At 39.8% G+C, this 16147-nt stretch overlaps 1 protein-coding gene across 1 annotated transcript in view; it reads right to left on the bottom strand.

Annotated features, from left to right (window-relative positions):
* prkn (parkin RBR E3 ubiquitin protein ligase) overlaps positions 1-16147 on the bottom strand; it is a 164366-nt gene that overhangs the window by 121800 nt on the left and 26419 nt on the right. The window contains exon 2 of the mRNA XM_084391429.1: positions 3515-3678. Coding sequence (XP_084247555.1) covers positions 3515-3678 — 164 coding nt within the window. The remainder of the gene's footprint in view (positions 1-3514; positions 3679-16147) is intronic.

Here is a 16147-nt window from a genome sequence, read left to right as displayed (position 1 = left end):
CCAGCCGCAGCTGGAACCAGCTTCCAGAAGAGATCAGTAGTCACATTCAAATCCACATCTGTTTAGCTGTGCATTTACTGAATGAGCACTGTGACACTGTTCGTCCAACTGATTACACTGTATTTTATCTCTGCATTCTCCTTTTGATTCTAAACTACGGTATTCTTCCTTTTGATTCTAAACTGAACTCAAATGGCACTGATTGATAACCGTTGTTTTGTGAAGGGTATTGTAGTAGTGGGGGAAACCCCGATGGTCCTGATGACTAAATTTGTGAGCAAGTGCTCACCTTTCTGTGGTGGAGTTTGAGAGGGATTGACTCATGACGGTCAAGGGAACACTGTGGTGACTAGTACAGATTACTAGTCTGGTACGGATTATCAAGAGAACACTGTGGTGACTAGTACAGATTACTGGTCTGAATTGGTACAGATTACTAATCTGGTGGGCTCAGATAATCCACGGTATATGAAAATCCACAGAACAATACTGCCCGTCATGGAGAAATCTCAGAGTCAAAATAAAATACACCGGTGCTTTGCCAGATGAGAAGTTTATTTACTTTTAATTAATTAATTAATTAACTGTATCATTTATCTCTTTTAATTCCTTTTGTAACTGTTTTTATTTCCCCTGCTTTTAATTTGTGTCTATTTTATATGCAAAGCTCTATGAATTGTTATAGTGTGATTATTATAATTCCTTTTTATGTAAAGCTTTTGAATAACTGTTTGAATTCTCCTTGCTTTTATTTTGTGATTATTTTTATTCCTCTCTATGTAAAGCACTTTGAATTGCCATAGTGTATGAAATGTGCTATATAAATAAACTTGCCTTGCCTTGGGTATTAAGCACGCTGAGGTAGCTTTCGTGGATGAGTCATGTACCCACTGTGGGACGATGACTGTTGCCGTCAAGACCTATCCCCTGATCTAGTTCCTCTTCTGATGGCCATCAGAAAAGGGCTACTTTTGCTGATAGCTTTGGTGGCCTGAAAATCATAGTGAGGGCTTCCCACCGGGTAACCAATCCCTGTGGGTCCCTCACTCCTCTACCACACCGCAAGCTGTGGAGCTTTCGAAGGAGTGTGCTGGTTCCTCTCTTGGGGTGCCAGTTGTTTCCTTTGGGGCTCCGCCAGATGATCGGATGTCAATTGCTGCATTTTGCGTACTCTGAGGAGGAAGATTCGGCTGCATTGCCCCCTTCGGAGTCCGTAACATTGCCCGAGTTTGACCCGGAGCTGATGGCTATGCTTTCCCGGGCCGCTGAGGCTTACAGAGCCTGTGGAGAAGCCGCCTCCGCCTTGAATGCCATGGTGCTCCAGCAGGTCAACCAGGTCCAAGTGCTAAAGGAACTGCACAAGGGTAGTTCCGACCCAGGGGTTATGTAGGAACTGAGTGCAGCGATGGATCTCGCCTTAAGAGCGACGCTCCCTGGGTTGGGCATTGTCCACCATAGTGGTCTAGAAAGGACGCAATTGAGCCAGTCCCTCCAGCCAATATGAAGGCGGGGTTCTACAGCCCCTACTTCATTGTACCCAAGAAAGGCGGTGAGTTACGACCAATCAAGCTTCCATGCAAAATGCTAACGCAGAAACACATCTTCAGGTGCATCCATCCCCGAGATTTGTTTGTAGCGATCGAGACGAATCGTGCCTGGAATTCGGGCCGGCCAGCTCTCACATTATCCTGAGACCTCGGCCCGGATATGTGCCCAAAGTTCCTACCACTCCCTTCAGGGACCAGGTGGTGAACCATGTCTTTCCCTCGACTGAGTCCGCTGTGTCGTCTCTGCCGGTGTGCCTTACTAGGCTGGAGCCACCCCAGAGACATCCCATATGTTGTACTTCCTTACTTGGCCAGTCCATATGTGTAAGCTCCACATGGTACCTCCCTAAGGGCAGGATGTGGATTCTGCAGCATTCCTTTCCCATTGGAAAGGACACACTTTCCCAGTGTTATCCAATAGTCTCACTCAGTGGGTCATGCGGAACAGCTGTGTTTGACATTCTCTGCATAAGCCCTGTCCCATCTTCCGCCCCAACAAGTGCAAGGGGAGTAGGAGGCTTATGCAGGGCGATCTAAGGGATTTCCTCAATTCGTTGGATCAGTTCTGACGTAACGTCAAACGTGACTGGCTGAAAGGGAACGTCTCGGTTACATATATAACCCTCGTTTCCTGAAGAAGGGAACAGAGACGTTACGTCGTCACAGTTGCTGTACCCCCGCGGGGCGACCGGGTCACCTGCTTGGCTCCGAATCGGAAACCAAATATGTGATGCATCCGCTTCCGCATTTATACCCGCGCTGCGGGCGGTGAGTCAGATGGAAAACTCGTATGCCAACGTATATTGGCTCATTTAGTTACACTAGAAGTGGACGTGACGTCGAATGTGACCGACTGAAAAGGAATGAGGGTTACATACGTAACCGAGACGTTTGCATTTTACTATCTTTATATATTTTGAGGAATACTGAATACTGTTTTTGTGCAAGAGAGATGAGTAAATTCATGCTTGCATTTAGTCTAGAACTACAATAACCATCATGTTCACACAGCGCACACAACACCTCTGCACGATTTCAAGTACAGGAGAGCCGTCAGTCAATAAATGGGAAAACAAAGTAACTTGCGTTACTTATTTAAAAAAGTAACAAATATCTTGGTGTAAATTAAAGTAATGCGTTACTTTACTAGTTAAAAAGTTATCTAAATACGTAACTTGCTTTACTTGTAATGTGTTACCTCCAACACTGCACATGACATTCACAGCTTAGGTCAGGAAATCACTCAAAAACTCAAGTAAGATGGCAGATTGCAAAATGTGTACTTCCAGGGGTCCTATGTCACCCAAGAAACTGCCATTGAGATGCATGGTAAAGCAACAGATTGCTTTCTCCGGTTATTGTACACCTCTTTAGCATGAATGTGCGTGGACAAGGAAAAGTGCTTCTGAATGCTTCAGTAAGTGTGTGTCTGGTTTAATGCATAATTAAGAAGGTCAGGATTAATGAAGCAGTCTGGACTAAAGTTCAGGAGATACTTTGGCTCTGTTAACTCTGACAGAGACCCCACAGAGACCTCCTCATTCACAATGCTGAGAAAGAATGAGAGAGAGAGAGAGAGAGAGAGAGAGAGAGAGAGAGAGAGAGAGAGAGAGAGAGAGAGAGAGAGAGAGAGAGAGAGAGAGAGAGAGAGAGAGAGAGAGAGAGAGAGAGAGAGAGAGAGACTAAGCAAAAGCATGAGAAATAGAGGAAACTGATAAATGAAAAGCTTTGTAATAACAAGCTGTCTGCTCGGTCTAATACACTTTACAAGATGTTCTCTTACTTGCAAAGAGCAACCTAATTATCCAAACACAAATGCACAAAGAGAGTGAGAAAGCAAACCCTTGTTTTGTGCTTAAATTGTATTGAATGTGCAAAAGTATATTTTACCCTTATTTTGATGTGTTGACTAACATACTAAAGCACATATAAAGTACATTACTTGATTATAATTTAACTGTTTTTACCTGAAGTGTGGATTCATTGCAGAGCTCTCGTCCAGCAAAGATGACCCGCAGTTGATCAGGCTGTACGCCCTGCAAACGCCCCACCATCTCCTTCAGCTCAGCTACACTCGCACCCCTTTCCAATTCCACTGGGAACCCATGGCTGGCATTAAACCGCACATACACTAAGAGAGCAGGAGACAATGAGAGCGATTTTGTCAGATTCTGATCATTTTCAAAGACATAGATGAAACAAAGAGAAAAAGGGACATCTAAGGATATAGAATATACTTGGATAGAACAAGCTATATAAACCATACATACAGATGTGGTCAAAATCATTGGCACCCCAGGTGATACAGGTAGCTGTAAAAAATAAATCTGCATTGTTTATCCTTTTGATATTTCATTAAACAAACTCGCAAAACTCTAATCTTTCATTGAAGTAAAATATTTTAAAGTGGGGGGTAAAATATTGTGCATTAGGACGATAATTGATATTTATACTCCTGTGAAACAAAAGTTATAGCTAGACAATGTCATGTTCCTAGTCAAAAAATGTATTTACTTTATATATATATATATATATATATATATATATATATATATATATATATATATATATGTATATATATATATATATATATATATATATATATATATATTAATGGGAATATACTTCAGAGATATTTTACCAATAAAAAATTCTAGGGGTGCCAATAATTGTGGCCAACGTGTTTTGGAGAAAAACATTATTTCATAATGTGGTTTTCCCCCCCACTTTCAATTATTTTACCTCAATGAAAGGTTCGACTTTTGTGAATTTTTGGAACGAACGATCAAAAGGATAAACAATGCAGATTTATTTTTACAGCCATCTTTGTTCATATTTACCAGGGGTGCCAATAATTCTGACCACAACTGTAGGTTAAAGCAAAGTGTCAGAGTCAAAAGCAAGTCACTATTAAATCAGCTTTAATGTCAAATAATTCATATCTTGCCTTTGATATCAAGTGCCTAGCCTAAGTTTTTGCAGAGGCAGTTGATACTGTTCGCTCTTTTTTTGAATGTGGATTAAAATTATGGTGCATTACACTCCGATGCAAGGAGTCCTTATCAGTATTTCCACACCAGAGCACAGCTTGACATCTCAAAATAATTCGGCCTATGCAATACAGCCTTAGAAGAACAAAGCTGTATAAAGCTAGTAAATAAAAATAAATAAAAAAAGCAAATAAATGTTTATTTTATTTATTTAATCAGAAATTTTTCGTGCCATGTACCACTTGGGGATATTCTGTGTACCACCAATGGTACATGTACTGTACCACAGTTTGAGAACCACTAGAGTAAATTGGGTATAGGTTATAGAAAAGTGTTATAGGTATATACAAAGAGATATGGGGTATAAAAAAGGATATCAATACAGAGTATAGAAAAGGCAACAGAGTACAAAAAAAAAAAAAAGATAAATGGTATAGGCTAGGCAATAAACTATAGCCTATATAACCTGGATAATAGTAGGGGTATAGCTTTACACATATTCATACCAAAAATTATATTTGCTGTGCATGTGTACTGAATGAATGCAGTTTAGTTTTAACCACTGAAAGTGAGGAACTACTGTTTGCACAGACATTTTGCGAATGCAAAAGAACTGTTGCCAAACATATAACATGCTAGAAACATAATGCAATAATGATCCAATCATTGACTCTTAAGCATTTGCCTATTTAAATCCAAACAGCGATTTTTTAATTTGGCCGGGCTGTGTATTTTGGGACACACCTAGCTCTTAATTATCGAATTCAGGTGTTTCAATCAGACCCATTGCCACCGGTGTATAAAATCAAGCACCTAGCCACGCAGTCTGCATATAGGGCAAATACCATAACCATCACCATACAATTAACACATGAACTTAAACTTCTGGAGACACAGAACAGCTCAAAGAACACAGAAACTCAAAGGTCTTCAATACAACCTGGAAAAGTGAAACTTCAGTTTAACTTGAAGATATTATGAAAGAAATACATTACTATTGCACAGTAGAATGTACTTCTTAAAGTAATAATAATAATTATACAATTTATTAAAACAATATTGAGTATAATTTTAATTTTAATTTGATTACATTTTAAAAGGTTACCTAAAATCTTAGCTTTATACATTTATTTACCTCCATTTTTGAAAGTAAATTTGAAACAACACAAACACACAGTAAACAGCATAAAGGCAAAGTGTGAAAGTACCAGACTCACAGAAGAGACTAAAGACAGGAGTCGTAGATAGCAGCGGTCGGGACGAGGACAGAACAGGAGACCGACAGAGACACAATAGAAAACCATGTTAACATTCTGGCTGTGCCGTCCCTCCTCTCGAAAACGCAACCCCCTTCATTAAGATGATGGCGATTTGGTGCAGAAGGACTTTTTCTTGTTATCGTGTGTGCTTATTATTTTAATTGAAATAAGTCAACCTTTTCAGAGCCCCCAGAGGCGTGGAGATAAACCAAAAATGGAAAAATGACTGATATTAAAGAAAGAAAATATACATTAAAAATTCCACATTATGAAAAAAAATAAATGGAAAGGGTGAGAGGACACGTGTGAAGGTGTTTGTTCTCCACACTGTTACAGAATTAGGTAACACTTTATTTCGATAGTCCACTTTAGACATTCGACTAACTATAAGTAACTGTTCAACTACATGTCAACTAACTCTCATTAGAGTATTAGTAGGCTGCAGTAGACTGTCAGTAGACTGTTAGGTTAGGGTTAGGTGTTAGTGTTCGGGTTAGTAGAATAAGTTGACTTGTAGTTGCCAAGTTACTTATAGTCAGTTGAATGTCTGTTGGGGGAGCATCAAAATAAAGAGTTAGCTGATATTAAGCAGACAATCTACTAATACTCTAATGACAGTTAATTGACATGTAGCTACAAAGTTACTTATAGTTAGTAGAATGTCTAAAGTGGACTATCGAAATAAAGTGTATCCCGTGATCAGCTGGGTTACGGCTCCACCCCTTTGATCGACGCGGGTTTAAAACGCTTCCGCTCTGTGAAGTTGAGCTGTTGCGATTCCGGGCCGGTCGCACGTCTCCTGTCTCCTCTTCAGCCGTCAGACCATTATTGTGCCATTATTGTGCACTCAATTTTACATTTGTTTATCTTCTTCATCTTAATAAAACGTTTATCGTTTTTCTTGAGTTTTGGACTCATTGGTATCTTTTGGTCTGACGACTGGGCGTGGGAGTCATGTCTATTTTATTTTGTTACGATTTAACCTAGACGGATCTTAATACACACTCAGGGCTCTATCTTGCACCCAGCGCAATTGACTTTGTACACCGACGCATGTATCATTCCTATTTTGCACCCGCGCAAGGCAGACTTTTCCCTCTACAGACGCACGTCAGTAAACTAGGAAATACACTTGCGCTCCCCGGGGCGGTTCAGCGCAAAGAGGAGGCGTGTTCCGGCGCAAATGTTCCCTGGTGCTATTTTGCAGGTTTAGAAAACAATTCCGCCACTGACCAGGAAAAACCTAGTCTAAAGTCAGTGACGCGTTGCGCATGTTATTCAGATGCTATTTTAAGGGCGCATGCTTGGCCATAATCAATGTAGCGTGTGCACAACGCGCATACACTTTGATTCTCTCATCTACACAGAAGCAGCAGTTTTCATTTTTGCAAAACATACATTATTACGATAGATAGATAGATAGATAGATCATACGCCTGTTTAACTGAAGTTAATTTGGGTGTGTTTCTCCATCCCCTGTGTTTTACGACCTGAAGAGAACGTCGGTCTCTTCGGCTGTGAACCGCTCCTGGCGTGCGCCTGGAAAATCCGCAGTTATAATAGCAACCAGCCATGGAACAAGCGTGCCTGCTCTTAAAGGGAATGTGAGATGACGCTCTGATTGGTTTATTTCACGTTACGCCCAAACCACACCTATGAATAATGAAGCTACTTCAGACCAACCCATTTTAGATTTGCGTCGGGCGCAAGAGTCATTTATCCCGCATTTATAATAGCAACAGCGCCTAAGACCCGGCCACAAAGTTACTTGCGTTTCGCGCTTGATACTTGCATTTCAGATCGTTAAAATAGGGATCGTTCATAGCCCTCAATGTAATTAGCTCAAATTAAACATACAGCATCGTCACAAAGCAAATAGTAAGAAATTGTGAAACTGTGTGAACAAAGTCGTATTTAGCTCTAAAATAGGACAGACAACCATATTATGCTTCTGTATAAACATAGCCATTTTATCTTTCTTAAGGGGTTCATGCGTGGGGTCAGAGGTCACTCTTCCGCCAGAACTCGACTCGCGTACGGCCAATACCGGAAGCCAGTGATTATAGTTTATAAAAGTTATAAATATAGATATTTTCCTTACAAAAACACATCGCTTAGCCTCAGAAGGCCTTTATTAACCCCCTGGAATCGTATGGATTACTTTTATGATGAATTGATGTGCTTTTTGGGCTTCAAAATCAAGGGTACCATCCCATTATAAAGCTTGGAATATTTTTCATATAACTCTGAGACAGGGAGAGAGAGAGATTTGGTCATGCAGACTCAATATCACTCAGCCATAGCTCTTCCAGGAAATTGCATTTAGTGATATTGTTGACTTAAGCACAGAGGGGGCAACGCTTGCACTGATTGCTACTAAACGACAAAAGCTGAGGGTCTTGCAATGCTCTTTAAGAGGGCTTTGAGTGATTGCTTGTTGTTAAAGCGTGACATTCTCTAATAAAGGCATTCTGTCGACCATATTTGAAGACAAATGACACTTGAGCCAACAGCAGGCCAAAAATACAACAAATCATATCGGAGAGAGCGGACAAACACAGAGGAAGAAATCTGCACATGGATGGTTTGGAAGAGCAAAAACAGTCTTGGATTAAAAGGACGATTAAAAGGATAGTTCACTTAAAAATGTCAATTTTGTTGTCACTTTCTCACCCTCATGCCATCCCAAACCTGAAATGTGTTTACCGTTCAACGTTGTAACTCACTGTTTAACTACTATAGTATATGGTGCATCATTGGAGAGACTGTTTCCTGACTTTGTCACACATCTGTCGTTCGACCCACATTGGTTCAACAATACAGAAACCTTGTTAATGACGTCACGCAGGTCATGGAGTATAACTCCTGCTAATTAATCGATTTCAGTTCGAATTCATGTAAGATTATTGAACATGGCATCTAAGGACTACTTTTTTGCTATTTTAGTTCTCAGTTGCTTTGCTTTATTTACAGATGTTTGAATCAATCCAGGGCTGCAACTAATGATTATTTTGATAATCGATTTTTTTTTATTATATATATATATTTTTTTATTAATCAGATGAAATAACAAACAAGTATTATACATTAAAGATTACTTTTAAAAGTTAAAAATGTATTTCAATCCATTATTTTAAACAATGTTATTCCACATTCTGCCCAGTGTTGTCCTCCAAACAATGTGTAAAGCCTATAAACAAATAAAGTGAGTGTATCTACAGTAGGCTATCTTGTTCATTATAAGCAAAATAAATTGTTAAAATACAAACATTACATTTTAAACCTAAAATCAGCTGATTGCTTACAATTTGACTAAATTGAAAATTATGGTAAGACTTAACAATAGAGTTCATTAGTTAACATTAGTTAAAGGGTTAGTTCACCCAAAAATGAAAATGATGTCATTAATGACTCACCCTCATGTCGTTCCAAGCCCGTAAGACCTCCGTTCATCTTCGGAACAGAGTTTAAGATATTTTAGATTTAGTCCGAGAGCTTTCTGTCCCTCCATTGAAAATGTATGTACGGTATACTGTCCATGTCCAGAAAGGTAATAAAGACATCATCAAAGTAGTCCATGTGATATCAGTGGGTTAGTTAGAATTTTTTGAAGCATCGAAAATACATTTTGGTCCAAAAATAACAAAAACTACGACTTTATTCAGTATTGTATTCTCTTCCGGGTCTGTTGTCAATCCGCGTTCACGACTCCGCAGTAAGACGTAAGTGCTGACGTAAGACGCTGCTGACATGCACACTTAAGCACCATTTTAAAAAATATAGCAATACCAAAATACAAACAATGTAGAATAGCTTTAATACAGCGTGCGTCTCCCTCAGACTGTAAACAAAGCTCGGGCGCACCAGATAACACGTCAGCAGCGTCTTACGTCAGCAGCGTCACTGCGGAGTCGTGAACGCGGATTGACAACAGACCCGGAAGAGAATCCAATGCTGAATAAAGTCGTAGTTTTTGTTATTTTTGGACCAAAATGTATTTTCGATGCTTCAAAAAATTCTAACTAACCCACTGATTTCACATGGACTACTTTGATGATGTCATTATTACCTTTCTGGACATGGACAGTATACCGTACATACATTTTCAATGGAGGGACAGAAAGCTCTCGGACTAAATCTAAAATATCTTAAACTCTGTTCCGAAGATGAACGGAGGTCTTACGGGCTTGGAACGACATGAGGGTGAGTCATTAATGACATCATTTTCATTTTTGGGTGAACTAACCCTTTAATGTATTAACTAACATGAACTCACAATGAGCAAATACATTTGTTACTGTCTCAGTTAATAAAAATACAGCTGTTAATTGTTTCATGTTAGTTCACAGTGCAACCCTTGATTTAAATAACGTATTAGTAAATGTTGAAATTAATATTAACTAAGATTAATAAAGGCTGAAGTAGTATTGTTCATTCTTAGTTCATGTTAACTAGGTAGTTAACTAATGAGGCTTATTGTAGTGTTACCAAATTTATAATAAACAAAAACACAAAATGTTAACTTCTACGAGGTATGACGAACACACACATTCAATTGTCTGCACATAGTAATTACATTAGATTAATGGGCTATTTCAACAATAGTGCCTTTATTGTTTCTGTTCTCATAAATATGATTGCAATTTGCACGTGTCACATGTAGTATTTTAAACCTACACTTAATTTAAAAAATATATATATATTTTCAATTTGTATCTTCCACTACTTTCCATATGAGTTTTGTCCATAGAAATTGATTATTCACTACTGTAAAGCAATGTGACTGGTTGATGTTGTCAATTATTTTCATTGTCGATAATAATACATAAAAAAAAATAAAAATAAAAAGTTTTATTGTTTAGTTGTTGCAGCCCAAATTCAACCGCACATTCCCTCTTACGTCATACTCTGTGGTCCCCCATGGGTACTAGAATACATTCATGGACACTTAAAAAAAAAAAAAAAGGCACTTTCATTTTCTTAAAGGGATACTCCACTTTTTTTGGAAATAGGCTAATTTTACAACTCCCCCAGAGTTAAACGGGTCTGGCGGTACCACTTTTAGCATAGCTTAGCATAGATCATTGAATCGGACAAAAAAGGAAAAATTCCAAAAAAAGAAACTTTGCTGCCGTACCATGAGTGCAGCAGGCGTAATGATATGACGCAGCGCCTGATAATAGTCCCCAGCTCAGTAACTTCCAACGTGACCAGGACTAAGTTTTCTAACCTATTAGACCTATTATCAGGTGCTGCGTCATATCATTACGCCTGCTTCACCCATGGTACGGCAGCAAAGTTTCTTGATTATTACGCAGGAATGAGATTAGATTAGATTAGATTCAACTTTATTGTCATTACACAAGTACAGGTACAAGGCAACGAAATGCAGTTTAGGTCTAACCAGAAGTGCAATAGCAGCAAGTGCAGGATATACAGTGGTTCCATAAGTGCAGAACATGGATATGTACTGAATAAATATAGAGTTGAATACTATTATAAACAAAAATTTACAGATAGATTGTCCTATGAATATAATATACAGATAACTATTACTGTGAACAGAGTTTACAGCTAGATATGTACTGAATATAATAATATACAGATGGCTATTACTATAAACAGAATGTTTACAGATAGATATGTACTGAATATAATATACAGATGGCTGTTACTATAAACAGAATTTTACAGATAGATATGTACTATGAATATATATACAGATGGCTATTACTATAAACAGAATGTGAGCATAATATACAGATGGCTATTACTATAAACAGAATTTAACAAATAGATATATGTATAAGTTAGGCTAATGAGCAATATAACAATGGATTTAAAGTAGTGCAAATAAAGTTTGGACAGAAGCTATCCGAGTGAAAGTGCAGTGGAAAGTAATTGCATATTACAGTTAAGGTACGATATTGCAATGTATATATAAACAGTCGGTACTGTAAATAAACAGTCGGCAGTGCAAATTGAGCATATTCCAGTCAAGGTAGTAGTGCAAGATGCATATGTAAACAGTTGTTACTGTAATAACAGTCAGCAGTCAGCAGTGCAAATGAACATTATAGTATTGCAAATAACAAAATGGAGGCAGGTGTGAGGAGGGAGAGGAGAGTCAATCAGTATATGAGGGGAGTGGGATCAATGAGGGTTAGAGTTTAATAAAGAGACAGCTCTGGGGAAAAAACTGTTCTTTAGTCTGCTGGTCCTGGTCCGGAGGCACCTGAAACGCCTGCCGGAGGGCAGGAGAGAAAACAGTCTGTGGGCTGGGTGAGAGGAGTCCTTAAGGATGCTGCGAGCTCGATGCAGACAGCGTTTCCTCTGGATGTGCTCGATGGCAGGTAGTGGAGTCCCAGTGATGCGCTGGGCGGTTTTCACCACCCGCTGCAGTGCCTTGCGCTCTGCAACAGAACAGCTCCCATACCACACTGTAGCACAGTTGGTCAGGATGCTTTCTATTGCACAGCGATAGAAGTTCACCAGGATAGTGGAGGAAAGCTGATTCTTCCTCAGTGTCCTCAGGAAGAAAAGGCGCTGGTGAGCCTTCTTGACCAGGCTGGAGGTGTTGGTTGTCCAGGTCATGTCCGCCGAGATGTGGGTCCCCAGGAACTTGAAACTGGAGACACGCTCAACAGCCATTCCATTGATGTGGATGGTGTCGTGTGTGCCTCTTGACACTTTCCTGAAGTCCACGATGAGCTCCTTCGTTTTGGTGGTGTTGAGGAGCTGGTTATTTTCGGTGCACCATGTGGCCAGGTGCTTGATCTCCTCCCTATAGGCAGTCTCATCGTTGTTGCTGATGAGACCAATCACCGTAGTGTCGTCCGCAAACTTGACGATGGAATTAGATCCGTACACAGGCTTGCAGTCGGAGGTGAAGAGGGAGTAGAGGAACGGGCTTAGCACACAGCCCTGTGGTACACCAGTGTTGAGTGTGATGGATGTGGAGCAGTTGGAGCCGGATCGAACATTCTGGGGTCTGTTGGTCAAGAAGTCCAAAATCCAGTTGCACATGGAGGTGTTGAAGCCCAGGTCTCCAAGTTTGGCTATTAACTTAGTTGGGATGACAGTGTTGAATGCTGAGCTGAAGTCAACAAACAGCATGCGTGCATAAGTGTTCTTATTGTCCAGATGTGTGAGCACAGAGTGCAGTGCCATGGAGACTGCATCCTCTGTGCTCCTATTGCTACGGTAGGCAAACTGGTGTGAGTCCAATGTGGATGGTAGAGAGTCTTTTAGGTGTGCCAGGACCAGCCGCTCAAAGCACTTCATTACGATGGGTGTGAGTGCTACAGGGCGGTAGTCATTAAGGCACTTCGGGCTGGAGTGTTTTGGCACTGGCACAATGGAAGTGCATTTAAAGCATGTTGGTACAGCTGCTTGGGCAAGAGACAGGTTGAAAATGTCTGTAAAAACCCCAGCGAGCTGCTCCGCACATGCCCTGAGTACGCGTCCAGGGATGTTGTCTGGTCCAGCAGCCTTGTGCGCGCTGATCCTGCTCAGTGCATTGCAGACATCTGTATAGAGTATAGTTCCTAGCCATATCAGCCTAGAAAATCGCAACTTTACATTTTCCGTCGGTCTTAGTACACGATGTAACTACAGAAGAGTCAAGTTTTAAATAGGAAAAATATCGAAACTCTTTGGTCATTTTTTTGGAGAGAGATGCTAATGGTCTTGTCCGATTCAATGATCTATGCTAAGCTATGCTAAAAGTGGTACCGCCAGACCCAGAGATCGGCTGAATGGATTCGAAAACGGTAAAACTCAACTGTTTCACTCTGGGGGAGTTGTAAAATGAGCCTATTTCCAAAAAAAGTGGAGTATCCCTTTAACAAACTAAAAGTCGTAGAATGATTTATGTATACATATAATAACCGATAAAGACTGTACTGCATGCTAGCTTGCTTTATTACTCACAAGCGTGATCTATGTCCATATGTCATACAAGAAGCTGCGATTCTAACAACAGGTTGAGAGCTGAAGGTCCAACCACACAACTTTTTGATCACTAATGTTTTGGGAAACGCCGAATCGTTGAACTACGCCGGTAACAACAGAACTTCTGACCACAGTTGACTAAAGATGCTTTTGGGAAACGCATCTTTTATTCTTCTGTACAACACAAATAATTCATTTTGTCTGTATAATGAAAGTCAGTGGAATCCAATGTTGTTTGGAAACCATTATCTTGTTTTAGTTTCCAAAGAAGAAATAAAGTCACACAGGCTTGGAACAACACGAAGGTGAGAAAATGACGACAGAATTTCCCTTTTTGGGTGAACTATCCTTTCAATATCACAATGTATTTCATTGCCTTCGTAAAATACGCCTCTTCCTTCTTTATTACACACATCACTGCTATATTTCTTTACGCCGTAACACCAAGCGGGCTTTAATGTCGGGGCAACTGGTCTATTTCCACTACTGATTACACTAGGAATAGCAATGACTGCGCTGACAGTTGAGAGAAAGATAAGCCCGTACCGAGCGCAGAGCCACAGTCAGGGCAGGTCGGGGGTGACGTGTGCTGTCGTGCTGATTTCCATAATGTCCCTCATTGTTTTGTCTGCCTTCCAGGAGGATAACAAATGAGTAAATTCCCCCTTTGTCATGTTTCATCACAGCAGGAGTCAGTTTTGCGAGCGCATCTCGACGTGCCTGGACTGTCAGAGTTTTTCGTCAGTCGGCGAGAGTGACAGAAAGCAATCATCACCGCGCCACTGGGCCCGATTTTAAAGCAATGAGGCCAAACTCTAGAATGCTACAATTCAAGCCCTAGTAAGTTTAACTCGCAGATATCCAGATATTACTATTCTTGTATCCGTTTTGAAGAACTACAGACTGTCTTTTGTTGCAGTGGAATGAACCAGGAGTGCTATCTGATTTTAAGTCTGACTTTTTAAGCTGCTAATGGCCAGATAGTAATGCATTCTTTATGAATCATTAAAATAATGTCCGTAAGCGTGGAGACTGTAGTATACGGCGTGAGATTTTAAAAGCTTGGCTTAAATGTGTGCTACAAATTAAAAGTGCTCAAAATTGGCTGCTGGGATAGTATTTTTTTACTTTAATCGGAGTGGAGGCTTGGACCTGGAAACAGTCTTCAATAAGTCACAACTTAACAAGCAGATGTTCTTTGCAAAATATGCAGAAGGATCCAAAAGTCCATTAGTTAAAATGCTTCTGCATTGCATTTTTCAAAATGAATGCTTTTGTTCCCAATACAAATTAGCATCATAACAATTAGAATGATAAGTTGAACTAAATAGTTAACATGAATTCCAGAATGTCTTAGTATTTTGCATAAAGGCACTATGAAACTGAAGTAGCAACAGATCTTTTCTTCTGTGTTGTGATGTATAGCCGAGTGAGTGTAACAAATTATCAAAGAGCTTTTTGATTGGATGTTGACATGTTGGCGTTGCACTCCAAAATGAACGTAAGCGTTCCGTCAAATGTGGAGTGATGGGGTTTAAGCGGATATAATGATTGGAGAAATCTGGCATCCGTCATCAGAGACAAGTCTGACATTTTCCCTGGAAGATCGAGTTCACAATTTGAATAAAAATTAGGAGGTCAGAAACAAATGTTACCATTTAACCTATGTTATCATCATAGATGATCTAACATGTTTTTTTACAAAATAGACAGGATGAATTTTCCTTTCATGCTTTAAAAAGGGACCTATTATGCCCCTTTTTATAAGATGAAATATAAGTCTCCGGTGTCTCCAGACAGTGTCTCCATTTGCGCTCGCGCCATGGTGGATTGCTATTTACATGGCGGAATTTGCAATACCCCACAGATCATTTGCAGTGCTCTTGACTGAATAAATTTAGTAGCTTTAATAAGATAATCTTTTTATTTTACTTGAATTCTGCTGTTAAAGGTGCGATTTTTGAAAAATGCTGTTGAAAGTGCATCAGACCGAGCACCACAACAAACTTGCAGCAATTTAATTAAAAATAATTTTTTGTTCGTACGTCATCTTCACTTTATTTTTCGCAAAGCATTATTTTGCTTCACTTCTGCTATGATAAAAGAGACACTCTTGCATTGCGCGTTTGTGTATTTCGGGGGTTGGAGCAATGAAGGGAGGGGTGTGTTTGTTTGGGTTGATTTCAAATATCAACAACTATTTTGAAAATTGCATACTGCAGCTTTAAATGTTCTAACGAGGAGATTAAGGCCCCGTCCACACTACTGCGTTTTCGTTTACAAACGGAGAATTAAAATGAATACGATCTCCGTCCACACCAGCGTTTTAGCTGCGTATTAGAATTGATCTCCGTCCACATTAAAACGACTGAAAACGCGGATCACGCGCATGCGCGAG

The sequence above is a fragment of the Rutilus rutilus genome (genome assembly GCF_951802725.1).
Source record: "Rutilus rutilus genome assembly, chromosome: 20".
NCBI classification, from domain to species: domain Eukaryota; kingdom Metazoa; phylum Chordata; class Actinopteri; order Cypriniformes; family Leuciscidae; genus Rutilus; species Rutilus rutilus.
Note: the sequence above shows the minus strand (reverse complement) of the source record. Positions and strands in the feature narration are given on the sequence as shown.